Raw genomic sequence first — 27,310 nt, forward strand, 5'->3', positions numbered from 1 at the left:
TAATAGCTATAATTAAAAAATAATAATGTATTTCTGTTAAAATTCATTTATATGCAATTTTTCTCAGTAATATTTCATAACTTTGTAATGGAAAATACTACGTAGGAACAAAATACCTACCTCTAATAATATATTCAAAATGCTAATGGCAAATAACAAGCCAAAAGGAAATTCCTATAAATTATCTTAGTTTTTGTTATATTCCATTTCTAAACTCTTGCAATTACCGTTTAATTTGTTCGACCGGTCAACAGATTTGATCTGATGTAATCTGATGACAGATTATTGACTATCGACTGTATGCGATATAATCGACGGTAATTTGTCACGGAAAATAACTACATAATTAACCGTTAACTCTGCTACAACAATAACCTTAAAAATCGCGTGCCGCGCACATGACGAAAACAACAACAGAAAAAACAAAATGAAATTGAAAACGAAAAAAAAAGTCAGCTGTGAAATGCAAACAATAACAGCAAAAAAAAAAAAAACATTAACAGAAGGCGCGACTCACGTTTAGGTCAATAAACGTTACATTTTAACACTAGCAACAACAACAATAACAGCAGCAACAACAGCAACTACCACACTTTACCGCGGCGTCAAAAATTTCCAACATGTTTAACTAAACGATCGGCAATTAATTTGCACACAATGAGCACTAGCTGTGGTGTGGGAGCGTGTGCGAAAAGGATGGCAATGGTGTGAGTGAACGAGCTGCAGCAGTAACAGGAGACGCGTCATTGCGAGTAGCTACCGTTAACTATTACATATGCCACCGTCTCGCTCACGCACATGCACACGCACACACACACAGACGCTCACTCACACACGGAGAATGGAGTACTCGGCGCATATTTTGAAACTTTTGTTGTTGCTTTTATTACAATAATTATTATTGGCGCTGTCTGTGGGCGTGTTTGTTATTGTCAGCAATTTTCACTGATTAATGACGATATCGCATTTTATTATCGTAAACAAATCAAAACAGCATTTACGTACATTCAATCAGTGAATATGTACATACATACATATGGACATATAGACATGCATACACAATATAGAGATATTTATGCACATTTGATCTGTAATTAATTGTTGACTTTATGATGTTTCAATTAAAATTTAAAAATTAACATAGCTGCCGTTGCCGTTGCCGTTGCCGTTGCCGTTGCCGTTACAGTTGCACTCGCTTAATTTATGCCAAAACACTTTTGTGTCGCACACAAATGCCAATTTAAGTAGCTTCGATTCTGTGATGTCAATCAAGCGCTGATCAAGAACAAGAAGAGGAAAGAGAAGAGGAAAACGAAAATTAATATGATTTGTTTCGCGTTTCATTTAGCATCCGGGTGCGCAATGTGGACCCAAAATGTTGAATAATGCATTTTATCTGTCAAGTGAACGTCGCAACGGCCGGCTAGAGGGGTGGAAGGCACCATATAGCACCTATATAAAATATTACCCACTGCACAGGAAGTACGCAATTATCGTGCATTAAGTGCTCTATTTACTATGACGATAACGAGCCGCTGAGCAGCTGTTAATATGGCACGCACAGCACCGATAGATCCTGACATGACGCGCAATTAGCACACCAGTCAGCATCGCGTGGGTTTTCCCTAAGATCCAAATGAACTCAAATGCGAATGCTATAACCAGAAGTGTGAGACTACGACTTGACGAAAATTGAGAGAGGTGTCCAAAATAATCATACAAAAATGAAAGAATAATAAAGAGAAAAACTTATTGAGAATTTGGGCTCTCTAATCTGAATGATATTTGATCTAAGAAGAGAATATAAAGTAAGAGGAATCTTGAGAATCCTCCTCTGCTACTGCTCCTCCTGCTTCTTCCTGTCACAGAAACTTATATAGTATCCATATTATACTATCTGAAATCCAATTCAATTATTTACTTTATCTTTATTTTCATTTCTATTGCAGGCCATTTCCCATTTAACTGCCGATCGTAACTACTTCTTTGTTCGCTTGCCCATGCAAGGACTTTTTGCCAGCACCAAATCGGAGCCAATTGTCCGTATGACGGCCCGGGAGTTCATGTTTGGCTTTCCCTCGACATTGGCGACGCTGGGCAATACGCTGTTGCCCAATTGGATATCGTTCGAGAAGGTGGGACTAATCGATCGCATGTACGATTTCTCAACGGACTTTGAGACGTTCCATACGGGCGTGCCGGATCCGGCCATATCGGGCCTATATGCCACATACCGGGGCGAGACTAAACTGCCCCAATGGGAGGGCGATCACTGCAGCAACATTGAGTACGCCTCCGATGGCACGAAATTCAAAAGTTTCATTCAGCCCAACGAGACGGTTAAGTTCTTCCGCAAGAGCATGTGCAGGCCCATCAATTTGGTAAGTCATCGAGGCATAGTCGCATAGACAGATAGATACTAACAGAATTTATTTCTTTGTCACAGTATCGAGATGGTGAGGAGCGCACTTTTGGCAGCCTAAAGGGCTACAACTACGTCTTCGAGGAGAATGCCTTTGACAACGGTGCCATCAATGAGGCTAACAAATGTTTCTGTCGCCATGGTAAGTCCCGACAAAGTCAAAGTCAATTTTAATTAGCTTGCAATTAGTTCAGCCTTACATCATATTTACAACCGGCCACATTTCTAGTTAAGTGTCGGGGGACAATTAAAATTAAATCTTTCTGGAACTATTACTTCATTGCATTTGAATTTTTAATGCTGTTGTGTAATTCTACACAACCAGTAAAGGCTAAGTCTCATTCTTTACGATCGACGTAGTCGATATGTATTTAATTGCCCAGTACAAAGCGCAAATAATTCTTGTTTTTTTAAACGTACCGCGCTAACTAATTGATATCCCCTACACAGTATGCCGTTTATCAGTTTATATATATACAATTTTTTCAAGTTTACGTCTTATTAGCTCAAGTCTATGCCATTCCAATGGGGCAGACTCCAAAATATTCCATAATATTAAAGCTCTGACGCAAACGAACAATCGAGAACGCGCGAACGCGTTTCGCATGTTTCGAAACATTTATTTCGTATTATTGTCGCTTTGTTTTGTTTTTGTTTTTGTTGTTTTTTGTAGTTTGTAATGAAAGTATCTAGATAAAGTCATGCGTCAGAATTTTGAGACACGCAATTGCTAGCCTTATATGAGAAGGCAGCGTCCAATAACATGTTATTTGCTCTTCCGTTACTATATACTTTAAAAAAAAATTAAAACAGATAATCATTTTGCAATTGCTTCTTCTGCTTCCTTTGTATTGCAGGCGATTGTCAGCCCGTTGGCTTGATTGACGTCACGGATTGTTACTATGGCTTCCCCATCTCTCTCAGCTTCCCACATTTCATGAATGGCGATGTTGGCCTGGTGGAGAACATTACTGGCATGCAACCTGATCCTGAAAAGCATTCAACGGCATTTGTGATACAACCTGTAAGTAACCTTGCCAAAAGCTAAAAAAAAAAATAAATAAATAAATAAATGAAAAAAATAAAAAGTAAACTAAAACATTGCCTTGTTGCTGGAGTGACAACTTTCGATTCGAGCGATTAACAAAATTTATGAGAATCTATAGGCAATACTTAATTAAACATTCACCGCATTAACTGTAACAATTAGCTCGTTTAAAATAATATTCGACTTAATCATGCTAAACTCGTTCTTGTTGTTGTTGTCTTTGTTGTTATTGCCGCCGCCGTCGACAATTGCTGTCAGTAGTAGTTTTTATTATTTTATGCTTAATTTGTTTGCTTACCTTCCGATCGAGTGTAATCGCGTGAAAATTAATTGTTTATTATTGAAATTTATATTAGCTGCCGTTTTCAATATTTACATTTCCGGCTAATTAAGCTAACCGTAAATGCAGCTAGTCACGACTAACTCTTAAAGTTGTATTCAATTTATGTATAACAGGAAAGGAAATACTATTTGAAGTTCGCGCCAGTTAAGCTAACGGCATTTGAGTGACAAGCTATTCATTGTAACCTTCAGTTCCATTGCAAACGCATATTCAATTTACACAATTCACAATAGTTTATGCGATAGATAGAATATCGTTTCGAGTTCGAAAATTCTTAAAGAACGTCTACAGCATATCACGACTTCGCAAATTTAACAACACTGCTGTGATTAGTGGCTTATTGTTTAATTAAAGCGCAGCGTATGGAAATATTAAATATTTAGATGCATAAATAATAATTGTCGAATCAATCACAATGTCAATTGAAGCAATTTAGTCTCAAGCAATATATTTCAAGGAAAGAGCGCAGCAAAAATGCGAATTAAAGCGAGCAGGCCTATATTTAAGTAATTAAATGAAATTAGGCCAAGTGTGGCCAAAATGGGGTCGTACTTGGCACTAAATAACTGAATAAATGGAGAACACTTTACTACCCGGTTAGTTCATACATTAATTGCATATCTCTGTGCACTTTCAGGAATCCGGTCTACCGCTCTCGCTGTCCGTAAAAGTACAAATCAACATGCACTTCAAGGATCTGCAAAACTATCCGCAAGTCTCACAGTTTAGTCATCTGACTGCCCCAATGCTGTGGTTTGAGATCGTAAGTGAACAACACTCATAGCATTGCCATAATGGGATCTAATATAAATTGAGTTCCTCTGCTTATAGATGATGCCTAAGCTGCCGGACGAACTTGATACACGTTTCAATTTCTATTTGAATCTGTTGCCGCTGGTAAATCCGTTGGGCTTCTGGGGTGCCCTTGTGCTGGGCGTAGGCCTGCTGGTCTATGCCATAACACGCGCCACCCTGCACATGTCCAGCTTCACGCGCCAGGCGACAAACATTTCGGATGGCAAATATGCTAGAGCGAATCTGCTGCAGAATCTGACGGGAAGTGGAGGCATCATTGGCAACGGCAATCAGGTGTACAATCCGTGCGAACTGAAGCTATTGGACGATGTGCCCACGGCAAAGAAACATGTCATAATACGTGGCAGCAGCGACGAGGAGGCCTATCAGGAGCGCCGACAGTCTGCATACGCTCTGGAGCTGGAGCCGGCGCTCTCCGATGCGGAGAGCAGCGACGAGGGCAACGAGAGCGACACTGTGACGCTGAGCCGCAACTCAACCACATCCAGTTCGTGCATTGAAGTGGAGCATGATGATGATATTTGCATAGATTGCTTCGACGACAACGGCTTGGAGGTGACTGTGGATGCAGCCAGTACGAGCAGCAGCAGCAGCAGCAAACCAGGCGCGAAGCATCAGGTAAGCAAAGCAACCATAAACAGTTATGTCATCTGCCATATAGAGAGGGGTGAGCTTGATCTAAGTGTAAGGAAATCGCCGCCAAGCTGTCTAACGTGTCTGCCTCAATATTCATTGGATTGCGGCTGTTTCTCTTTTTCTCTCTTTCTTTTTATGGTCAAAATTTATGGGCGCGTTAAATGAAATTGATTAGGTTTAAAATTAGCCATCGGCAGTCGGCAACAGGTGGCAAACTCGTTTTCGGGGCAAATACCACTGTAAAAAGAAAAAGAAGAGAAACAAAAATGGTCACGCGTGTTGATTCTTTCCAGGGGATTTGCATACGCTTGGTATGTTAATTAAATCAATATATGCTTTCTTTTTATTTGCAGTTGGGCGTTAGTTTGGCCAGCAGCGGCTATGCTTCTTCGCCCGCCTCGAGCAGCTCCAGCTCGAATGAGCTGAGCGGGTCCAACAGTAAAACAGGTTGGATGCCCTATGCACATCCCGAGAAGTTTGACGGAACGACAGGAATGACGAAGCATGTATAGAAATAAGCCACCAGTTTAGTATTTAGTTTAGGTTGTCGGTATATCCATATAGATGATGTAGTAGCTAGTTTGCTAGTTTGGTTGGGCATTGGCATCGCCGCTTTTGGTTTTATATAGCATTTTTTTTGTTAGTGTAAATAATATGAAAACCAAATGTTTGGTTTTTCTTTTTTCAATACTGTGATAGCTTTAAACAACAAAAGAACGATGTATGTATATCCAAACACAACAGCACACGAAGTGCTGAATGCGGCTTTTTACAAAAAAAAAAAAAAAAAAAAAACACAAATGGAACAAAAACAAAAACAAACAAAAAATAACTAAAATTTGTATGGAATTATTTATATATCGAGTTTAAGCAGTTTGTAAGTTAACTTACGGTTTAATTTTAGTTAACAAGTCGCCTCCATGAGGTGCCACAAATGATTTGAATTTAAATTTGAATTTAATGCAAATTGTAAATGAAGAAATCTGAATAAGAGAAATTTGCACAATTGTAGTTCAAGTTCATACATTATCTATGCTAAGAATTGCTGTGATTTTTGTATTTGAAGCAGAATTTATGGGCAAACGCATTACAATGCGAGGCGTTCGCACAAGAAATTAATTATCTTAGCCTTAGACCATGTAACTGTATCATTTAAACTGCAATAAATGCAACAATTAAAATATAAATAATGAAATCTTTCAATTAAATGTTAGAAATTACTTTTCAAAAAGTATGCCATTAAAGTATGCTTAACAAATTAAGTTAGAGTTTAAATTCTGATTTAAATTTGATGAACGTTTTTAAGTTTGGCGCGTGCGTACCTAATGTTAACTTTACAGAGTTACTCCACCAGTTAACAGTACTAATTCACGTTAACAGAATGTACTCAAATACTCGTCTCTCATGAGGTGTGGAAAACGTAAGTATCGCTCTCGTCTCTCGCGAGCGGACTTTGAGTCCGCACGATACTATCGGTAGTGTACCCCCACTATTGCGAAAATTTTATCTTATATGGATAAACAGTTTGACTACTTTATAGAGTACATTGTTTCATTTTAGTTTCCAAAAATATGTCACAACATATCTCGGCCTAATAACATCCAAAAAGAATCTAGTCCCTCAAAAAGTTAGCCGCGAAAATCAGAACAGAAGACGCTGGGTAAGAAAAGACGTACAGACTTTGGACTCGACAGCATAACAAAGATCAACAATTGGTTGGGAAGGGGATTGCACAAACCGCTCTCACTTTCGATGCCGAAACCGAAGCCGATGCTGACGTCGACGTTGGCAGCGATAACAAAACAAACCAGCCACAGGTTTGCGAATGACGGCAGCGACTGCGACAGCACAGTTATAATTTTGGTTAAAAGGAAACCGGTTGTGTTTTCTGAGATATCAATTTTACTAACTGCACCTTTGCCTACGTGGACTAATTGATATTGGGCTTTTGCTTTGATATCATTAATTTGCCAAGTGCTGTGTCGCTCGTTGCCTGCTTTGTCGCTAGCGTTAATCTTAGCGCCCAGCTTATCGCAATTTCTTTACGATTATGCACAGTAACCAAAGGTGAAACATTCACACACGCACACATACAAACAGAGGCAATTACTATAACCTTTGGATTAAAATAATATTTTTGTATATTTTAAATTACAGTTCGCCAGTTGAGACTGAGGTTGAAAACTACAAATCCAAAATGAGGATATTAAAGAATGGACGAGTTTTCTGGAATTTAGTAAGCAACATTAGGATATTAAAAGCGAATCTATATTTATTAATATATATATATATAATATCCCCAACAGACCAAAGGCTCTATTAACACCAAGGAAGCATCGGATATTCTTGTGAAACTGATGCCTGCCAGCTATGCCAGCAAAATTAGCGAGAAACCGGAGAAATCGGAGAAACCCGGAGAAACCGGAGAGAAGAAGAAGCAGCAGCAAACCCTTTTAAAGTATCCTGTTCTGCCACTGAATGAGACCTTGGATCGTTTTATGCTCACTGTTCAGCCTCTGCTCACGCCCGAAGAGTTTAAAAAGCAGCAGGAAATCACAAACGATTTTAGAGACAATGAAGGCGATAAACTCCAAGAACTGCTCGAGCAGGCTGGAAAGGACAGCTGTAACTGGCTGTCAGAACGCTGGAAAAAAGTGGCCTATCTACAATATCGTGATCCAGTCACGGTTTACATTAGTCCCGGCATGACATTTCCCATGGAAAACTTTAAAGATAGAAACGACTTTATTAACTATACGGCCAAAGTCATATTTGGCCTGTGCGAATTTAAAGGCATTGTCGATGCTGGTAAGATACCAATTGTCAAAATGGGCAAAAATGAGCTGGACAATAGTCAGTTCGGCAAGGTCTTTGGCACCTGTCGTATACCATTACGCATCCAGGACGAGATTGCGTTTAATTCGTGCACCAAACATACTGTTATCATCTATAAAAATCATGTGGGTTCAGTATATTAAATCTCTGATGACCGTTGATTAATTTCTGTCAATTCCAACAGTTTTACAAACTGACTTTGTACGACAAGGACGATAAGGTATTGTCTGCTCCAACAATAGCCAAACAGTTGACCAAAATTATGGATTCGGAAACGGAGCGTGGTATACCTTTTGGCATTTTCACCACAGACTCGCGCGACAACTGGGCAGAGGCCTATGAGACATTGAGTAAGGATCCCCAAAATTGTGCGACCATGAAGACCATACAGTCGGCACTCTTTACTGTTTCGCTGGATGAGTGTGTGAAGTACGAGCCCTCTGAACGAATGGATGAGCTAATTCTGTCACTGATCCATGGCGGAGGTAGCAAAGTGAACAGCGGCAATCGTTGGATGGACAAAACCATACAGCTGGTAGTCAATCCAAATGGAAACGTTGGCTTCACCTACGAGCATTCGCCAGCCGAGGGCCAGCCCATTGCTATGATGATGGATTACGTGGTGAAGAAAATGTACATTTGAATTTAAGGGTTGCACCAAAATGTTTCTAAATTGCATTTATTTTGCATTTTCTAGGGGCGACGACAAGAGCTTTGGTGATAGCGGCTCCACTAATGTGCCCGAAGAGCCGCAGAAGCTGAAGTTTGCTGAGACAACTCCATGCATTGATCAACTGTTGTTCTTTTCCTCTACGAATATCGATAAGCTTGTCAAAAATCTGCAAGTGAAAGTTCTGAAATTTCAAGGCTATGGCAAGGGCTACATTAAAAGTGTGAAGTTGGGACCCGATAGCTTCGTGCAGATGGCATTGCAATTGGCTTTCTACAAGTATTCACGATTCACATGAAAACTCCACACAAATGGAATCTAATGGAAATATATTTTACAGATTGCACAAGGTACCGGCCGCTCAATACGAATCGGCGCATTTGCGTATCTTTGCCAATGGGCGCACTGAAACCATACGCTCCTGCTCGAATGAATCAGTCGCCTTTTGCAAGGCGATGACCTCAGGAAAAGCCTCCATCGAGGAACGTGCTCAGGCGTTGCGTGCGGCTGTCGGTGGCCATCAGGCGTATACGAGACTGGCGCTGCAGGGACGCGGTGTAGATCGTCATCTTCTCGGTCTAAAGTTGATGGCCCTGGAAAATAATTTGCCAGTACCCGCGTTCTTTTCATCATTGGGGTACACGAAATCAATGCACTTCCGTGTCTCCACTTCGCAAGTGGCCTCCATATACGAAGCATTCATGGGCTACGGCCCGGCTACCGAGGATGGCTATGCCTGTTGCTATAATCCTCGTGAATGTGATGTCATCGTGGCCATCTCATGTTGGGCCTCTAACAGTGAAACGGACCCCAAAAAGTTTGCCGCATCGATTACGAAGGCCTTCATGGAAATGAAGGATGTTCTCGACAACGAACCTAAGAAGTCTAAGTTGTAGTGCCATAACAAATTATGTCTTATAATGTTGATTAAATTCTAAGTATGACCCAAGACTGGCTGTCTGGTTCTTTTTCTTAATCCAACATCCAGATCAAAATATCATGTTGTCACTCAGTAAGTTTTACACATTCTAAACAAATCACACTAGCGTTAGACATATGTCTAGCTTCTAAATTTTTTACATTCTTTCGATTCTTCTCTAAATTTAATAATGCGTGCATTAATCACTACTGAACCTTTCTGGAGCACAGTGAGTATACAATCATCAGATAATTGTCGGTCGGCCTAACTCCTTTTAGACTTGCAACCGGCAGTCGAGGTATTCACGTACGTCAACCAGATCCAAATCGACGAGCGAAAAGCCTTTGGTGGCAAAGCTCGTGGAGTATGTAATGTCATGGGGCAAACCAGAACAGACTCCACCAAAACAGATTCAACTCAAGAGCGATCAACAGGAGAAAGTGGAGGAGGAGAAATGTCCGAAAATCAAGCAAATATCAGCGAATTCAGTGAATCCAGTCCAGCAAACTTACCATAGTAGCAATCGGTCAGATGTATCCCAATCAATGTACTATTCGAATTCCGCTCCAGAAATGAGAGTAGGTTTCACCCCCGAGGCAAGGGCACAGCCCATGCCCGCTCTTAGCGACACCCGGGAGCATCTGGGCAAGGCAATTCCAGTGGATGACCATCAGATTAACCAACTACTTATGCATCGACGGGAAAGTCAAGTGCCAAAGGACTTGCTCAAGTATCCGGTTCAGCCGCTGCAGGAGACGCTCACGCGTTACTTGGAGAGCTTGCAGCCGCTGGTCAGCGACCGAGTCATGGATAAAGAGGAGGATTTAGCCGTGGACTTCTTGCGAAATCAGGGCTATGAACTGCAGTCGCTGCTGCAACAAGCTGGCGAATCAACTGTCAATTGGCTCACCGATCGCTGGACCGATGTCAGCTACTTACGCTATCGTGCACCCCTGACGATATTTTCCAGCTCCTGCATAGCGTTCCCCAAGCAAAACTTTCGCAATAGCCTGGCCTATTTGGACTTTACGGCCAAAGCAATTCACGCCATGTGTCAATTCCATTGGATTGTGGAGAACAATCAGCTGCCCGTACGCAAAATGGAAGGCTTCGATCTGGACAACAGTCAGTTCCACAATGTCTTTGGCACGGTGCGCATACCGCAGCGCTCTTGCGACTACCTGCAGCAGTGCAAGTCCAACTTTATAGTGGTCATACACAGGAATAACGTGAGGCTGTCTAGAATATGTGTGCTAAATGATAGTTTGTAGTACTAATTCCTCTCTGCTCTTCTCCTTCTAGTTCTACAAGCTGCCTGTTTTCGATGCTGTAGATAAGCGTATCTTTAATGTTCTTCATATCCGCAAGCAACTGATGAAAGTTATAAAGTCCGGCAGGCTTCTGGGTCCAGCGATTGGTCTGCTCACCCACGACAAGCGCGACCACTGGGCCGAGGGACACGAGATGCTGTGTCGCAAGGACGTTAATGCCGAGACAATTCAATGCATCGAACAATCTCTTTTTACCGTCTCTCTGGATGATGCTATTCCCATTCCTGCGGGTGAGGAGCGTACGCTGCTGGCGGCCCAGCTGATGCATGGCGGTGGCCCACATCTGAACAGTGCCAATCGCTGGATGGACAAGGCACTGCAGCTGATAGTCAATCCGTGCGGCTTGGCCGGTCTCTGCTGTGAGCACTCACCCGCCGAGCCCCAGCCGGCGGCGAGTATCATGGACTATATACTAAAGAATGTGTATGTAGAGCACTGATTCTAAAACTAATTTAAATTCTCTGTTATGGCATACATAATGACTCGCTTCTGTTTTAGTCACCATCCGAACTATGGACATAATGCCAAGGAATCGCACAAAAATGAGCCACTAGAGTGGCTTTACTTTGATGAAGTGGATGAGTGTGTGACCTTCTGGTTGTCCACTGCCAATCGGACGGTGAATGAGCTCAGCAGTCGGCTGCAATTGCATGCCCAGCGATTCGATTGCTATGGCAAGAGCATGTTGAATGCACAGCAGCTGGAGCCGGACAGCTTTGTGCAGATGGCGTTGCAGCTGGCGTTTTATAGACTGCATAGGGAGCTGCCCGCCCAGCTGGAGACGGCACATTTGCGCATCTTTAAATTCGGACGCAGCGAAATTATACGTTCGACCAGCAATGAATCTTTCAAATTTGTGCGTGCCATGGTTTCGGAAGAAACCTCGATTCAAAATCGTTTGTTTGCCCTAAAAGCCGCTGTTGATTACCATCGACAGCAGGCGATGATGGCGCTAAAGGGACGCGGCATAGATCGGCATTTCTTTGGCTTGGAACAGATGGCGCATGAGCATGGCAAGGCGTTGCCCAAGTTCTTTCAATCGGAGGGCTATCTGAAATCGAAAGATTTTCGCATACTCAGCTCCCAGCTGTCGACGCCGCATGACTCGTTCATGGTTTACGGGCCGCTCAACTCGGATGGCTACGGCTGTTGCTACAATTTGCGTGAAAATGACATTACGTTTACCATAACGGCTTGGAATCACAATCCGCAGATTTCGGCCCGAAGCTATGGCATGGCTATCGAATCGGCATTGGCCGACATGGGACATCTTATCTTGGATTCGGGCAATTCTACATCGGTTCTAGAATCTGACAGTGATCGCACGCAGCGTTGAGGGCTTATCAGGATTTTTGTTTTTATTATTATCTGTATTTATCGAACAAAAACAAGTCAAAAAAGGAAACATTCAGTGGCTCAGGCGTAAAATCTAAATATATATATATAATTTTTTTTTTTTACATAATCTTGTGGTTTCTCTAGTCCTTTTTGCAGTGATAGCAGCTGCAGGAGACGGCGCTCTTAAAGGTCACATTCCGTATGCCCTCGATGCAAAGCACGCGACGTTGTATCTGCATATATAAATTCATAAATTGGGATTGGTCAAGCTCTCCCTCTCTGTCTTGGGCACTCACCTCTTCGGATTTCATCATATTGCAGCACTGACCCACGGATACGACGGGCTTGGGTTGTCGGAATACGCCCGGCAACGCAGATGGTATCGATGGCACCGCATACGATTCACAGAAGCCACGGCAAGCGTTCGTTGTAATTGTAAACTCGACACAGTCCGGTATGGAGATCTTACGCGTGTTGCCCACCTTATGGCAGCCGGGACGCAGCCAGGCATCCTTGCCGGTGGCCACGCTGCTCTCGGCAGCCAGGAAACAGGAGCAGAGCAGCCAAAACAAAAAAGCCAATAGCGTTAGCGACTTCATCTCGGCCGTAACTCAATGCAAACTGTTGCCCGAGTCTCGGCTAACGCTCCATTTTATGCTGGTCAGCAAGGAATACGACGCTTGCGTAAAGAACGAGCGGTGAATTTCTTTGGCATGTGGGCTGCACTAATGAGGGGTAAAGCAAGGGAGGGTGAATACTACATGCCTAAAATATTCACGCATAAAAGAATGTTTGCATATTCTGGTACTTAATATATACCGTTAAAGAAATTTCTAAAAACAATCATATCCATTTTATGCTAAATACAAACAATTTGATTACAGAATTTTTCAAATGAGCTTAGACATACAATAAGGATACCTTTTAAAAGGGAAAATACTTAAATAAAACAAATAAATATAATATATAGAATAGTTTTTGTAAAACTAACCATCTAAATCGCCAGCCAATTCAATGATGGCTTTTCAGCACACTTTAACCATGACGGTTCATAGTCGACCCTCATATCCTTGGTTATACCATGCCTTTGATATAGTCCTGTGAACCTAGATGATGGTCCAGAAATTCATTGCATGAGAATATGGTCAAAGATATGAACGCCTTTTTTCAGCTGCCCAAAAGCAACATGTCCTTTCCTACCAGATGGTAACTAGTCGACCTAAATATTCTTGGTTTCACAATGCCATTGATATGGTCCTGGAGACCTAAAACTCAAAACTAAAATACCGTTGCATAACCCTAAGGGGCTGCTGCTTTTGTCTACACTTTTCGTATGTCAAATGTACTGAATTACCAGGCGAACAGAAATCACCAGAAGAATGACAATTTAAAATTAACAGTCAGAAAATGTTAGTTAACATATCACTGTTAATTAACATATTACTGTTAATTAGCATACTGTTAGGATAACAGTGGATACACATAACATGTACAGGTGGATAACAGAATCAGATCATGCTAATCTGCTGTTATTTAACAGCAAATGTGTATGTTATGTTAAATAACGTGATCTGTTAATTATAATTTTCGCACTGTTAATTTACATTTTTGCACTGTTAATTTACATTCTTGCACTGTTAACTTACAATTTGTTCCTCTACTGCTTATTTCTGCTCGCCTGGTAGTTCAGTGAATTTGATATACTACAATTATTATGATTATTAACAGTGACATGTTAACTTGATGTTAACAAAAATAACTATGTTATCTTAATGCAAACATTTCGACCTACTGCTGCTACCATTCAAATTTCGATCCCAACGGCCACTTAGCTAAATAAATCTATGGAATACATACAAATCGTACGTAATCTACTACCGTTTTGACCATTGCGCATATCGGAAGGAGCTTGACATTTAGGTTCACTAAGACTACATCAATGGAATGGATCATCCAAGGATATTTAGGTCAATTAGGTTCCATATATTAGGAAGGTGTAAGCCATATTTGGGGCAACCATATCCTTACACAATGTGTAAAACTTGGTCCATTTGATGTAGGTTTTAACAGGACTTTATCAATGGTATGGAATAGCCAAGGATATGTGGGTCAACTGAAAACCTTAATTTTTTTTATCAGAGTCTTGATCTGATTATAAAATAACTGTTTTTCCATCAGTTCGCAGAATCAAAATATATTTTATTTGGGAAAGGATGTTTAATATTGAATACACATGAAAGTGATTCTCTTAGGCTTTGCGCCATATGTCTATAAAGCTTGTATTTAGTTTAGAAAACCAAGGCAATCTGAACATTTTCAAAATCAGCCTATGCGTTTGCCAGGCTTGTGGTACTCTGCTTCGTAGCCAAAAAGTGTAAAAAACAGAAAGCGTGGGTAAGTGAATTAATTTTAGTCTAATTGGCGATAGCCAGAGGATTTGGGACAGAGAAATAAACCTGCTTAGGGTGCGTTCAGTTTTTAGTTCTCACTTAGTAGTCCCATTTCGTGCGTTACGAGAACTGTCTCGTTGTTGTTGATTAATTATTGAACATTATTTCTGTTCCTATTGTTAAATACGGAGAGATCTCTCCCTAAAAACAGCCCACAAAAAATACAAAATATCAACAAAACGCGTTTCGCTTGGTAGGATACCAATCTTTCGACAATCGTCGCATCCATATGAAATTGTTGTAAATCCATTTTCAAACCTGCTTCTTTTCCACATAATAAATCGAATGTTACCGATCTAGACAAGGACCAGGATTTCAGACCCAACCGAGAAAAAAATCGCTGGCTCGCTTACGCTATGAATCGGCAAAACGGTAATCATTTACATGGCATGAATGAGGGCCAACTGGAACTGGCACCGATTGAAATGGTGGACGTGGACATGGACGGTAGCTATCAAGGGGATGAACTTGAAAACAATCCCACACAGAAGCCATCCACTAAGTCCCTATCACCGATTGTCAGCGATCATGCTCTCAACGTGCTCAACGAGCTGCGCGAAGCGAATCTTCTGTGCGACGCGCAGATCTCGGTGGGTGAGCAGTCCTTCAATGTACACCGTGCCATCATGTGTTCCTGCAGCTCATATTTTCGGTGAGTTGAGGAATGTTGTTAACGCTGGTAATTGCTGACTATTTTGGCAATATCAAACCCTTTGATATGCATACATACATAAATATGAATTTACACTTTAATTTTCTCAACGCTATTAAAAAGCATAGCAAACAGAACTTAAATTGCACACACGTTAAAAGACAGACTTTACACACCCATCTAAAAGTATTTTCTATTTCCCACTCAATTTACTTCAGTCTCACGTCTCACTTTAACTGCCATAGCCTCATGATGAATCAAGCATCAACTCAGTATGATAGCTACGCACATGCAAACAAACACACAAAACGCATATCCAAATGGCTTTGGGTGCATGTAGGAAATTAAAGATGAAAGTAAATAATTCATTAATCAGGCAACTTCAGTTTCCCAAAAAAAAATGTGCTTGTTAATTATTTTCCATTTGTTATTTAAAAAGATTAAAACAGGGAATACTAACATTTTTCGCAAACTGAATACCGCAGCACACTCATGGAAATGTAAAAGATCATGGTGGGCTTGCGATATGCACCTCACTGTAGCTGTATGCCTCTCGCTTTTACTTACACAGTTCATATCTTACATGTCATAGCGAGTAGAGAAATATTCACCCACACATGCAGACTAGCGGTCAAGGCAGTGCACAAGTATGCGTGAGTTTACATTTTCGTATGTGTGTATGTAATTATTAAATGAAGATTAAAACAAATTGATCAGCCAATTTACATTTCAGTGGAAGTAAAGGCTTGTTGGAGTAACTAAATTGCTTGCCACGACTTCAACAACTTACCAATACAATCAATAATTGCAATTTGCTAACTTATTTTGTATTTTGTATTTTATTTTTGTTGCTGTTTACTGTTTACCGGCAGCGCACAGTTTACGGGGTTTAACAGCCGCACCGGTGCGGGAAATGATGAGAGCCGTGTCGTGCATATACCGGGGATCAGTGCGTCCATCATGAACTGTGTGATACAATACGCCTACCTGCGCAAGACCAACATCAGCGACGATAACGTGCACGAGCTGCTCATTTGTGCGGACTATGTGGGTATGGTGGGGCTGGTCAAACAGTGCAAAGACTACCTCAGTCACACACTGAGCCCGGAGAACTGTGTCAGTATCATGGGGTTTGCGCGGTTCGTATGAATTCCAATTACCATATACTTTTCACTTTTTCACTAATCTACTTTCACTTTACATCCTGCATGGCCACCTTCAATCCTAATCTCGTTTAATTGCAAGGAGAAAGGATAAATATTAATCCATTTTTAATTGATTGACATTTTGCATTGTGCTATTTTGCAGTTTCCGTTTCCTCGAGGACTTGTATCAGAAGGCGCGCAATTATACGCTTAGGTACTTCACAGATGTGGCCGCCCGGAATACAGACATATTAGACTTGAACATTAAGGACTTTTACAGCATTATTAGTGATGACGAGCTGAATACACGTGAAGAGGATTACGTTTGGAAGCTGTGCGTCAAATGGATTGACCGAGATCCAGAGAACCGTAAACAGCATGTGGCGCATCTGATGACGGGCGTGCGCCTTGGTCTGATGACCCCCAAGGTAACCAGCCATATTCAGAATTTTAAAATACAACTAATTATATGAATTGAATGTTGAATCCTTAGTGCTTCATGGAGGAGGTCAAGGAGCATCCCTATGTCATTCAATGCGAGGCTGCCAAGCCGCTGATAGTCGATACCTTTAAATTCATGTATGATCTGGACTTTCTTAACCCACAAGCCGAAGAGGTAATGCTAACACCCCCTCTGCTCCTGCAGCAGCAACTTATACGTGCCATTTGATTTGCCCTTTCAACCCAAGCTAACGACACCACCGCTGGCGATGCCCCGACTGCCCCACGAGGTCATTTTCGCAATTGGCGGCTGGAGTGGTGGCACATCGAAGGGTTGCATCGAGACTTATGATACACGTGCCGACCGTTGGGTTAATATCAATGCCGAGGATCCAGCTGGACCACGCGCCTACCACGGTACCGCCGTACTTGGCTTCAAAATTTATTCCATAGGTGGTTATGATGGCGTCGAATATTTCAACACCTGCCGCGTCTTTGATGCCGTCAAGAAGAAGTGGAACGAGATTGCCCCCATGCACTGCCGCCGCTGCTATGTCAGCGTCGCGGAGCTAAGTGGCATGATCTATGCCATTGGCGGCTACGACGGACACAATCGCCTCAATACCGTCGAACGCTACAATCCCAAAACCAATCAGTGGTCAATCATTCCACCCATGAACATGCAACGGTCCGATGCGAGCGCTTGCACGCTGCATGGACGCATCTATGCAACGGGTGGATTCAATGGGCAGGAGTGCCTGGATAGTGCCGAATACTATGATCCGCTGACCAATGTTTGGACGCGCATACCAAATATGAATCATCGTCGCTCCGGCGTCAGCTGTGTAGCGTTCAGAGATCAGCTCTATGTCATTGGCGGCTTCAATGGCACATCCAGACTGTCCACTGGCGAACGATTTGATCCGGAAACCCAATCGTGGCATTTCATACGCCAAATGAATCATTCGCGCAGCAATTTCGGTTTGGAGATAATCGATGACATGATCTTTGCCATTGGGGGATTCAATGGCGTCTCCACCATCTCGCACACGGAATGCTACGTAGCCGAAACGGACGAATGGATGGAGGCAACGGATATGAATATTGTACGTTCCGCGCTATCGGCCAACAATGTGGCTGGGCTACCCAACAAGCGCGACTACATACACAAGGAGCGGGATCGCCTGATGGAGGAGCGGCGTCAGCGTCTAATGGCCACAGCAATGGCGCGCGAAGATGTTGGCAGCACGAACCGTTCACAGTCGATGGTTGACAATGATCCGGCCCTGGATGACTTAGATGATGAAAGTCCCAATGAGGATGTCGATGGTGAGGAGCTGCAGTTGCCGCAGCAGGCAGCTTTACCGCTGCCAGCTCCTGGCATAGCGCCTGTAGCCGCAGCTGCTGCTATCGATGCAGCCGCCCTGCCCGCCGCCAACCTCAATCGCCAGGCTGAGGATCGGGGCCCCGACAATAATCGGCGCTTTCGGGTGCAGCTGCGTAATCAGCGCTATGGCTCGCATCATGAGATACGTCGTCGGTCGTAGGCGCCGCTCGCGCAATGGTGGCCAACGTTGAACCATACTGACATAGCGAACAGGTCTCCTGTCCCCTGCTCTCACCCTTCTTACCTTCAAACCGGCTGTGACCCCTTAGAGATTTAATAACCACCGGCGAATTTGCCCAACGAATATGTTTTGGAGGCGTACGTACACACAACACTAGAGGATGCGTTAGCGTGGGTAAAGGTATTCTGGTGCAGAAATTCGCAGCGTGGCCCACGTCCATAGAAACCGTTTTTTTTTATTAACCTTTCGATAGCTCACACAATTCTTGGCAACTTAACTACAAATTTTATTGCATAATATGAGGCGCGAAATATGTTTTGTTGCCAGAATAATGACGTTTCGGCCATTTCACCACGAAAATTCCGTTATCCAAATTTCTTATGGTATTACAAAATTCTTTGCATCATACACAATAAAATGCAGAATATTAATAATACTAAATGATGTTTCTCTAAAAATATCCTTAAATCCAATTCAATTTGAAATTCAAATTGTTAACTGCAAATGAAGTCCAATTGGATTTCATATGCCAAACTCCAAGCAATAATCAAGTTTATTTTTAGGCTAACCATTCCAAGCCAAGGGCTGACCGATGCGCAGTCGCCGCGACGCAGCAGCTGCCGCCTCAGGTATAAATACGCATAGATGCTGAGAGCATTCAACAGAACGCAGCCGACTGCGACGCAAGCAGCACGCATACAACAGCAGCTCCAGCCAAGTGAATAACAGAAAGCTTTGAAATGTTTGCAGTGTTGTAAGTTACGTAAAACTGCAGTAATTTGAAAGTTTGCTAACTGTCATATACATATCTATAAACTGTTATATACACAGGCTACCGTTGGTGTTTTTGGCCTCGCCTTGGCTGCGTGTGGGCACTGCCCAATTGGTTGATCTGCAGCCGGTTTACACTGGCCCTACAATTGCGCCACTCGGTTGCCATCGACGCTTGTACACGTATCGCGTGACTCAGTCGGATTTGCAGGGACGCGAGTGCTGGGACTTCGTGAGCGTCTGGAGCTGTTGGGGTCGTTGCGATTCCAGCGAGATATCCGATTGGAAATTCCCCTACAAGCGCTCCTTCCATCCGGTCTGTGTGCATGCGCAACGCCAGCCATCGGTGGCCACGCTGAAAAACTGTCATCCCGAGGCGGACGACAGCATACGCAAATACAAATATATGGAGGCCGTTAATTGTCATTGCCAGACCTGCTCCACGGAGGACACCAGCTGCGAGGCGCCAGCCAACAATGATGTGGACGAACGCAAAAGCGCTAAGGTTTTAGCCTTAACTAATGATGACACTGGCGCACTCGACTATTGAACGATCGTAGATAACAATGTGTAATAGTAGTAGTAGAACATCTTAGTTGTAGTACAATGTCTTGGCGCATTTATTACAATAAAGCTTTTCATTTGATGGCAAGTTGCAATTAAAGCATACCACTTTATTAGCTCGATTTGATTTACATGATTTTTTTTTGGTTATCTGCAACAAGAATTTTGGTGTGCCAAATGTTGATTTTAACATTGAAACTAGAAAGGAAATTCTTATATTGTGTCCAGATAAATCTAAATATATATATACATATACGTATATATTATATATATATACATATATGTAATGTGTGTGTATTTCTTTTATAATATAAAACAAACTATATTTGACGGTTAAGCGCTGCGAAGCGATCCCTACACAAGCACTCATGTGTACATATTTCCGCCATATGCCACAGTTAGGTTGGCAGCTATAGCTATTCACTTTTACTAAGGACTACGCCGCCATCTCGCCTACAGGAATTTTGGACTTGAGTTTGTGTTGTTGCTTTCTTGCGCCAACAGGTATAAGCAATAGAGCGATGATATGCCCAATCCAATAGCTCCACCCAATGCACACTTTCGCAGGCCAGCTAAAAATACAAATAATTTAAATATAAAATGATTAAATATATTTGTAAGGAGTTAGCCAAGTCACCTGTGGATTTGTATAGCAGGCCTGTGGCAGAACCGGCTATGATGGTGTTTATATTATCATCCTGATCCCGGACATACTGCAGCAACACACCACACGCCGAGTACAGCACAGCCAACGTACCTAATGTATTCGCTGTACCGGATCCCTGTTTCATGACGTGATTGATTAATCTACAAATAAAACAGACATTAGCATATACGTACAGAAAGTAAGAGTGCATTCAATATACGAGATAATCGAATGGTCGCATAATCACTTACTGGGTACGACGCAGCTTCCCCGTCTGATTGAGCGCATTAGTAACTTTAATGCCATTGTAGACCCCCGCCAAACCGCCAATGCCACCACCAATCATCACAGATGTGCCAATTTGTGAAAAGGCCAACTCAAAGCGTCCACGCTGCTTGTTGGCGCCCTCGGGAAATATAAATTCTGGTTGCGCCTGTTGCAGGAATCGTGAATCATAGTTGAGGTATGGCGAGACGGGAGCACTACTGAATGTGCTCGCTGCCGGTGTGTAGGTTGTTGCCGTTGTCTGTGTGTCGTCAACTGCAATGCACAAGTAACAAACAATTAAATTATAGATTTTCATTCAAAAAACCGTGTATGTAATCGCTTGTCCAATTGCGTAATAAATGCCAACGGCGGCCGTTGCTTACCGGCTGGTGAGGGAGCTAATGAAAACGGTTTCCTTAAGTAGTCGTCACTCATTTTGGAATTTAATCGCTTGCCTTGCCAAGGTTAGTTACTAATTTACGATCAATCAGATGTCAATTTATTGAAGCTTACAACACAAATGGGAAACGAGTGCGTTTCCCGTGCTCTGCTTATGTTTCTAACTTTTTCTAACTTTGTACTCTTGTCAGCGTGACATATGTATCGCACGTGTGTTGTTCAACACTCTACGAGATGATGTTTCTCAACACTTCGACATTTTTATTGTGTTTGCCGAGGCTAGTACGCAGAACCAATCAAACAGCTGTTCAACGATCAGCTGTTGCGTTTACCTTTGCAACACTCACGAAACGACTTTATCGTTATCGAGCTGAGCGCGTATTTTGCAGCACTACGGCTGTGGTTTTCGTTGCGTGCGGTTGTGTTTTGATGGTTGGTTTTATGTAGTAGTTGGTTGTCCCATTATCCCTAATCGAAATAGAGAAAATTAATAATAAGTTGGTACGCCCATAAAGCAAAGGGAGTCATTACCGAGGACAAAGAATTACAACGAAAATAGCACCAACGAATCTAAAACGCGTCGTTTCCGAGTGTTATCGTTGCTGCTGCCGTTGTTGTTATTAGTCTGGGAGTTGAAGAAGTAGCGGAGTGGGAGCAAAGGTAGCCGGCATTCGAAGTGTATTTGTATTTACTTTGGCTTGCCGAGCCTGTACTCTATCTTAGCCGTCATCACCATGTCGTCCACCGAGGTAAAATTGTCGCGTCTATTGGGACTAGCGCAAAAGTTTAATAATTTCTACTTGACAGGTGAGTAATACAGCTGAATTCATCAGCGTCTTAATTCTCTTTGTTGTTGTTTTGGGTTTGGCTCTCCGTTGGCGTTCGCCTTTCGGCCATGAAAATGGGTTTGGCTGCCACTGAATCTGTACATACACACTCATACACACACACAAAGCACACTAGCGCACATTGTGGGCGGCTTGGGCGCCAATACATTGGGCGCAGCTTATACCGTTTACTGCAAGTGCAGTAAGAGCGAGAGCAAAAGAGTGCAAATTATCGATTAGTTTGTTTACTTACATTTGCAAGTGTGCGTGCGAGTGTGTATGTGTGTTTGCGTTTATGAATGTTTGTGTGCAGTTGCTGTTGGTGCTGCTGCGACTGCCAGCAAATGTCTCATTGCCAGTTCGTTTCGCAGCATCCAATCAGCAGTGAATTGACATTGAAATTAGTTTCCTTTTGGCTATTTTTATGCCTAGCCAAAAATCATATCTTCCTAAGTATTTAATTGAGTTTAATGAGTGTTATCGATCGGCCCACTTCCGTTCGATAGTTCACCTGTTGCGCTGACGCTTGTAATCCGATGATAGCACTAAATTATTTGGTTGTTTACCACCACGCTGCTGCTGCTGCTACACCGACTATTGCCCTCCCAGGTTTTCGCAGTAATAAACGCTGTCGCACACAGCTCAACAGCTGTGCTCTATCGGATTTCACTTTATTATTCCATACACATTAATTGCAATTAAACCAAATGCTAAATAAACAAGCGGCTCTTATGCAAGATCATATTTATCAAGCAAGCGCTTTGTAATATATACATATATTTAATATAACAATGTTTTTAATTTAAGACGACTAACTTAGTCACCAATATATTTTTATATAAATATAAATATCTATAAATCTATATACAAATATTCAAATATATGTATGTGTGTGTGTGTGTATGTGTTCTTGGATAGCAGCGCAGCAATTTTACAAATTAGTTGCTGCTGATTTGGTCTTGTAACCAGATTTTTATCGCATCACCTTGAGGGCAACTTTTAGCATTTTCAGTGAAAACAACAACAAAACATGCAATAACAGCTGAAGCAGCTCATACGCAAACACATCGAACTATACTTGCTATAAAAATCAGATATATGTGTATGTATATACATATATGTATATTTAGAGATGTAGATGTTTTTATGGCTTGATTAAGTGCAAAAAATGTGACATACACAGGCAAACATACATACATATGCTCACTTAATTGGGATAGAGCACTTCTCTTTTCCTCTGTCTTTCTCACTCTTTCGCTCTCCCTCTATTCTTCTTTATGTATTCTTCTCTATTTACCACTTTTAGCTCTCTGTCTTCGCTGATAAGCGGCATGCGCGCTTTCTGCTATTCGGCATGCTATTTTGTTTTGCTTTCAACTATTTCAACTTGTTTTGCTATGAATCTCGAAACGAATTTGAATATAATTTGTTGTCGTTTTTTGGTTTTCCATTTTGTTTTTATTTATTTGCATACCCTGAATTTTGTGGGCTTATGTGCTACAGTAAATTGATCAAATAGTTTCACATTTATTTCTCAAATATTCAATTAGAAAACGTGTACATATTCTTATTGGGATTCTAAATTCGTATGTCATTCGTAATCTGCGTTGCGTAATTGGTTTTACTTCTAATCTAATTAGAGTTCTATTTCGTTCTGATAGCCTCCTCACATTTCCACATTTTACAGGGTATCGCATTATTGTTTTCAGAATTATCTTATTTGTATATACAATTTTGCTTTAACTGCCTTTTCGCATTTCAAGTTGTTTATCTATAGATTTTAAAGCGAAAAGTAAATGAGCATTTATTGTTTATTTGTTGTTGTTTTGTTTGCTTTTTTGTTCTTTTTCTATATATGCACATAAACTCGCCATTCTAGTGACGCAATAATTGAGCTTACCAATTTATAATTCAACGACGATCTCACCGACCGGCACAAACTAGTATATTGATTTCATTATCTGCAATATTTGTGACTTAACACACATTTTATGAAAAAAATATTATTGCCAATATTCGATTTCATTTATAATAGGTGCTGCTGATTTAGAAAGGCCGATTGCAGTTATATATCAATAAAATAAATATTTATTTTTAATCAACTTCTAAAATGCCAAAAAAAAAAAAAAAAAAAAAAAAAAAAAAAAAAAAAAAAAAAAAAAAAAACTGAAAGGCAATCAAAACGATTGCAAACAATAATCTCTATTCTACCTATATATACTTATGTATATTGTTCTGATAATAAAACATATCCATATATTTATACATATATAATATGTACATATGATCAATAGCAATACCAGCTGTTCAGATTTATTTGTATTGTTTTGTTTGTGCAAAAAATAGCATCTTAATAAAGATACTTTAAAACCCATTCATAAAGCTATATACATTTTTAGTAACCACTTTAAAAAACAATATACATCTATATAATATTAAAAAATATACCCTATATCAAAATTTCTTAAGTGTTTTTTTCTTTTCAAACAAAATGTACTTAAGACTAATTAGTTGACTATTATTTCTATTAGCTTTTAGGTTTTTCGACTTATCTAATCAAATAGCGCGTGCTGTTTGCTTCCAATCGAGCCCAGAATGAACTTTAAAATTTCAACAGTGGGAAAAAGTGTTTCCTCTTAATGAAACTTTGAACAAATTTCAGCTGAAAGACTGATTGAGCATTGAATATAAGACGGCTTATCATAATTATGCAGTAATAAACATATGTTTTGGTGATAACAAAGTTTGAAATGTTTGCCTAGCCCACAAATAAATATATTTGTCTAGGTATTGTCTAGATACATCTTATTTTACTTCTGTTTATAAAGCACTGTATATATTATTATTATTATTATTATTATTAAATATTTTCTTCTCGTAATACATATACTTAATCAATAATCTTTGTCCACTGATATGAGTCAATTATAGTCTGAAAATGACTTTATATACAGAAACTTTATATCTTACAGATACCTTTGAATCTCACAGATAATTTACTCTTACTCTCATACACACCCAAATTTCATAAAAATTACCCCTTCCAATATTACGGCAAACTTATAATAAAATTTACAATTCGAATCTAAGATATTTCTTTGTTAGCTACAATTCAATTAGGCTGACATGTACCTCAGGGCCATTTCAAGTGCAATTCTTCTTTGTCTAATTAACGTTAATTGTGTCGCAGGCTTTCATAAGGATGACATACGTCCATTTCTAGTTGGGGGTCAGCAAGTCGGTCTCATTAAAGCGGATGTCTACAAGCAGCTGCTCAAGTTTCCTGAAGTGTTCTGCATACGTGACTGTCAATATACCAAGCAGGTGAATATTAACCAATAATAGGTATAGTTCCATCTAAAGTGTATATTCATTCATATATATTATTACATTTGGCAGGGTCTGGTTGAGCTGAATCCGGCATTCCGGGACTATAACGAACGTACCGTACACCTGGATGAAGTATTACGTAATCTGCGCAGCGATGGCTCGTTCTCGGCATTGAAAGGATGGCGGGATGAGTGCTTCGAGGTGAAGTTCGAGCACAAGGCACTGCTGAAGATGGAGCGAGCGGCAACGCCGTTGTTTGGCGTACGCAAATATGGTGTAGACATCAATGGATATGTTCGGCATCCGCAGCACGGCTTGTGCATTTGGCTGCAGCAACGCTCCAACACCAAAGAAACCTGGCCTGGCAAATGGGATAATATGGTGGGCGGCGGTCTATCCGTTGGGTTTGGCATTATGGAGACGGCCGTTAAGGAGGCCGCCGAGGAGGCATCCATTCCAAAAGATCTCGTCAAGAATCTGGTTTCAGCCGGCTGTGTCTCGTTCTTTTTTGAGAGCGATCAGGGTCTGTTTCCCAATACTGAATATGTGTTTGATTTGGAGCTGCCAGTGGACTTTGTGCCACAGAACGCCGATGGCGAGGTGCAGGCATTTGAGCTGTTGCCGGCCAACGAGTGTGTGGAGCGCGTATTCACGCCGGATTTCAAGACAACATCGGCGCCCGTGGTTATCGATTTCTTAATACGACATGGCTACATAACAGCCGAGAATGGTATGAACTTTTCTTCCTATAATCTCACGAATCTATTCTAATTTTATGCGTCTTTCCTGTAGAAATAAATTTCACGGAGATTGTGGAGCTGCTGCATGTGCCGCTGCAGTCATTGTACACGTACAAAACGCGTCTGGAGCAGAAACTGCAGCAGCACCAGTCGACACTGCCCAAGGACGATAACAATTGCAACTGCGACAGTGTGCCAAAGAGGCCGCTGGAAAACGGGCACAACAAAAAAGATGGCGCTTAGGCCTTAACATAATGGCAACGGAAATTGGACATCGAATGGGAAATGGAACGTGAATCGTGACCACTGCATGGATGGATAGCTGTGGATTTGTTTGAGAGACTGCTTTTGTAGTGGGATTTGTGAAATCCAAAAGAAAAGAAAAAGAAAAATCAACAGCCAATAATATACACACGAATACATATATACTATATATAATATAATATAACTGAAAAGGATAAGGAAAGTGGTGAGAAAAGCAAAACAACCAATCAACCAACCAACCAAACGAAACGAAACAAGTATGGCCTATTAAACTAATTATTATTTAATATAAAGGCAACAATTAATGTTAAATTTTATGTTTACTGTGTGGAAGTCAAAATGTATGTACTTTATATATATTAGTATACGCATGCTTATATGGGATACTTATATATTTATGAAATTATTTAAAATATTTATTATATATATACGTACCACATGCATAAGCAAAAGCATAAGCTAAATATACATATATATACTTACATATATCCTACTATATATTTGACAAAAATGCCCGCAGATAAGTTACTAATAGTTTGTTCTTTGATATTCCAATCATGTAATAATTACAAAATGAGGTGACGCCACATTCTTAGAGTTTTTGTGAAAAAATAAATACTAGTGAACACAAACGGACAAGTTATATAAATATATATATGCCTATATAACACATTTATATATATACATATATATACGATAGTTAAAATATAAATTATATGTAACGAGATATTAAAATGACATTTACTATTATGTGTGTGTGTACCAAAGTGCTCAAACTTAAGCAAATATTTAATATTAATTAGTTTTCTGTTGAATTTGTAAAACTTTTTTAACTTAATAAAATGAAATACTTAATTGGCGCTCGATTGAATTCAAATCCAGCTCGTG

The 27,310-nt window shown here is 40.9% G+C and overlaps 8 protein-coding genes across 17 annotated transcripts in view; 6 read left to right on the top strand and 2 right to left on the bottom strand.

The window, feature by feature from the left end:
* Positions 1-6,452, top strand: part of LOC6576619 (scavenger receptor class B member 1) — a 30,640-nt gene extending 24,188 nt beyond the window's left edge. For all 3 annotated transcript variants that reach the window (XM_015165277.3, XM_002002572.4, XM_032729343.2), the window contains exons 5-10: positions 1,950-2,381; positions 2,447-2,564; positions 3,280-3,446; positions 4,451-4,576; positions 4,645-5,247; positions 5,619-6,452. In XM_015165277.3, the coding sequence (XP_015020763.1) occupies positions 1,950-2,381; positions 2,447-2,564; positions 3,280-3,446; positions 4,451-4,576; positions 4,645-5,247; positions 5,619-5,777 (1,605 nt within the window). In that variant the 3' untranslated portion in view covers positions 5,778-6,452. The remainder of the gene's footprint in view (positions 1-1,949; positions 2,382-2,446; positions 2,565-3,279; positions 3,447-4,450; positions 4,577-4,644; positions 5,248-5,618) is intronic.
* A 283-nt stretch (positions 6,453-6,735) lies between these two features.
* LOC6576620 (carnitine O-acetyltransferase) lies at positions 6,736-9,721 on the top strand. 3 transcript variants are annotated; one of them, XM_015165278.3, is made up of 6 exons: positions 6,736-6,925; positions 7,423-7,501; positions 7,572-8,225; positions 8,285-8,733; positions 8,798-9,049; positions 9,111-9,721. In XM_015165278.3, exons 2-6 carry the CDS (start codon positions 7,463-7,465, stop codon positions 9,664-9,666), a joined length of 1,950 nt encoding a protein of 649 aa, XP_015020764.1. In that variant the 5' UTR covers positions 6,736-6,925; positions 7,423-7,462; the 3' UTR covers positions 9,667-9,721. The 3 variants fall into 3 exon arrangements, with proteins under 3 accessions (XP_015020764.1, XP_043864427.1, XP_002002609.2); XM_044008492.1 differs by lacking the exon at positions 6,736-6,925 and adding an exon at positions 6,932-7,082; XM_002002573.4 differs by lacking the exon at positions 6,736-6,925 and adding an exon at positions 7,101-7,332.
* Positions 9,722-9,783: 62 nt separating this feature from the next.
* Positions 9,784-12,442, top strand: LOC6576621 (carnitine O-acetyltransferase). 2 transcript variants are annotated; one of them, XM_015165279.3, is made up of 4 exons: positions 9,784-9,918; positions 9,968-10,918; positions 10,992-11,443; positions 11,519-12,442. In XM_015165279.3, the coding sequence occupies exons 1-4, from the start codon at positions 9,880-9,882 to the stop codon at positions 12,354-12,356; spliced, it is 2,280 nt and encodes a 759-aa protein (XP_015020765.1). In that variant the 5' UTR covers positions 9,784-9,879; the 3' UTR covers positions 12,357-12,442. The 2 variants fall into 2 exon arrangements, with proteins under 2 accessions (XP_015020765.1, XP_002002610.2); XM_002002574.4 differs by having other exon boundaries at positions 9,785-9,918; positions 9,983-10,918.
* LOC6576622 (thyrostimulin alpha-2 subunit) lies at positions 12,437-13,163 on the bottom strand. The gene is made up of 2 exons (XM_002002575.4): positions 12,655-13,163; positions 12,437-12,591 (listed from the first exon to the last, which is right to left on the bottom strand). Exons 1-2 carry the CDS (start codon positions 12,955-12,957, stop codon positions 12,499-12,501), a joined length of 396 nt encoding a protein of 131 aa, XP_002002611.1. The 5' UTR covers positions 12,958-13,163; the 3' UTR covers positions 12,437-12,498.
* A 1,463-nt stretch (positions 13,164-14,626) lies between these two features.
* On the top strand, positions 14,627-19,050 carry LOC6576623 (kelch-like protein 10). Of its 5 annotated transcripts, none has more exons than XM_015165283.3 (6): positions 14,627-14,752; positions 15,109-15,460; positions 16,333-16,599; positions 16,769-17,033; positions 17,099-17,184; positions 17,252-19,050. In XM_015165283.3, exons 2-6 carry the CDS (start codon positions 15,165-15,167, stop codon positions 18,591-18,593), a joined length of 2,256 nt encoding a protein of 751 aa, XP_015020769.1. In that variant the 5' UTR covers positions 14,627-14,752; positions 15,109-15,164; the 3' UTR covers positions 18,594-19,050. The 5 variants fall into 5 exon arrangements, with proteins under 5 accessions (XP_015020769.1, XP_002002612.1, XP_032585093.1 ...); XM_002002576.4 differs by having other exon boundaries at positions 14,628-14,752; positions 17,099-17,221; positions 17,295-19,050; XM_032729202.2 differs by lacking the exon at positions 14,627-14,752 and adding an exon at positions 14,850-15,048.
* A 208-nt stretch (positions 19,051-19,258) lies between these two features.
* LOC6576624 (thyrostimulin beta-5 subunit) lies at positions 19,259-20,062 on the top strand. The gene is made up of 2 exons (XM_002002577.4): positions 19,259-19,368; positions 19,446-20,062. The coding sequence occupies exons 1-2, from the start codon at positions 19,355-19,357 to the stop codon at positions 19,933-19,935; spliced, it is 504 nt and encodes a 167-aa protein (XP_002002613.1). The 5' UTR covers positions 19,259-19,354; the 3' UTR covers positions 19,936-20,062.
* LOC6576625 (mitochondrial import inner membrane translocase subunit Tim23) lies at positions 20,021-21,487 on the bottom strand. The gene is made up of 4 exons (XM_002002578.4): positions 21,246-21,487; positions 20,847-21,135; positions 20,587-20,756; positions 20,021-20,521 (listed from the first exon to the last, which is right to left on the bottom strand). Exons 1-4 carry the CDS (start codon positions 21,295-21,297, stop codon positions 20,403-20,405), a joined length of 630 nt encoding a protein of 209 aa, XP_002002614.1. The 5' UTR covers positions 21,298-21,487; the 3' UTR covers positions 20,021-20,402.
* A 147-nt stretch (positions 21,488-21,634) lies between these two features.
* LOC6576626 (uncharacterized protein YJR142W) lies at positions 21,635-27,054 on the top strand. Its single transcript, XM_002002579.4, has 4 exons — positions 21,635-22,068; positions 25,279-25,412; positions 25,488-26,148; positions 26,211-27,054. The coding sequence occupies exons 1-4, from the start codon at positions 21,996-21,998 to the stop codon at positions 26,399-26,401; spliced, it is 1,059 nt and encodes a 352-aa protein (XP_002002615.1). The 5' UTR covers positions 21,635-21,995; the 3' UTR covers positions 26,402-27,054.
* The last annotated feature ends 256 nt before the right edge of the window (positions 27,055-27,310 follow it).

Source organism: Drosophila mojavensis, unplaced genomic scaffold (genome assembly GCF_018153725.1).
Source record: "Drosophila mojavensis isolate 15081-1352.22 unplaced genomic scaffold, ASM1815372v1 contig_36, whole genome shotgun sequence".
NCBI lineage: Eukaryota > Metazoa > Arthropoda > Insecta > Diptera > Drosophilidae > Drosophila > Drosophila mojavensis.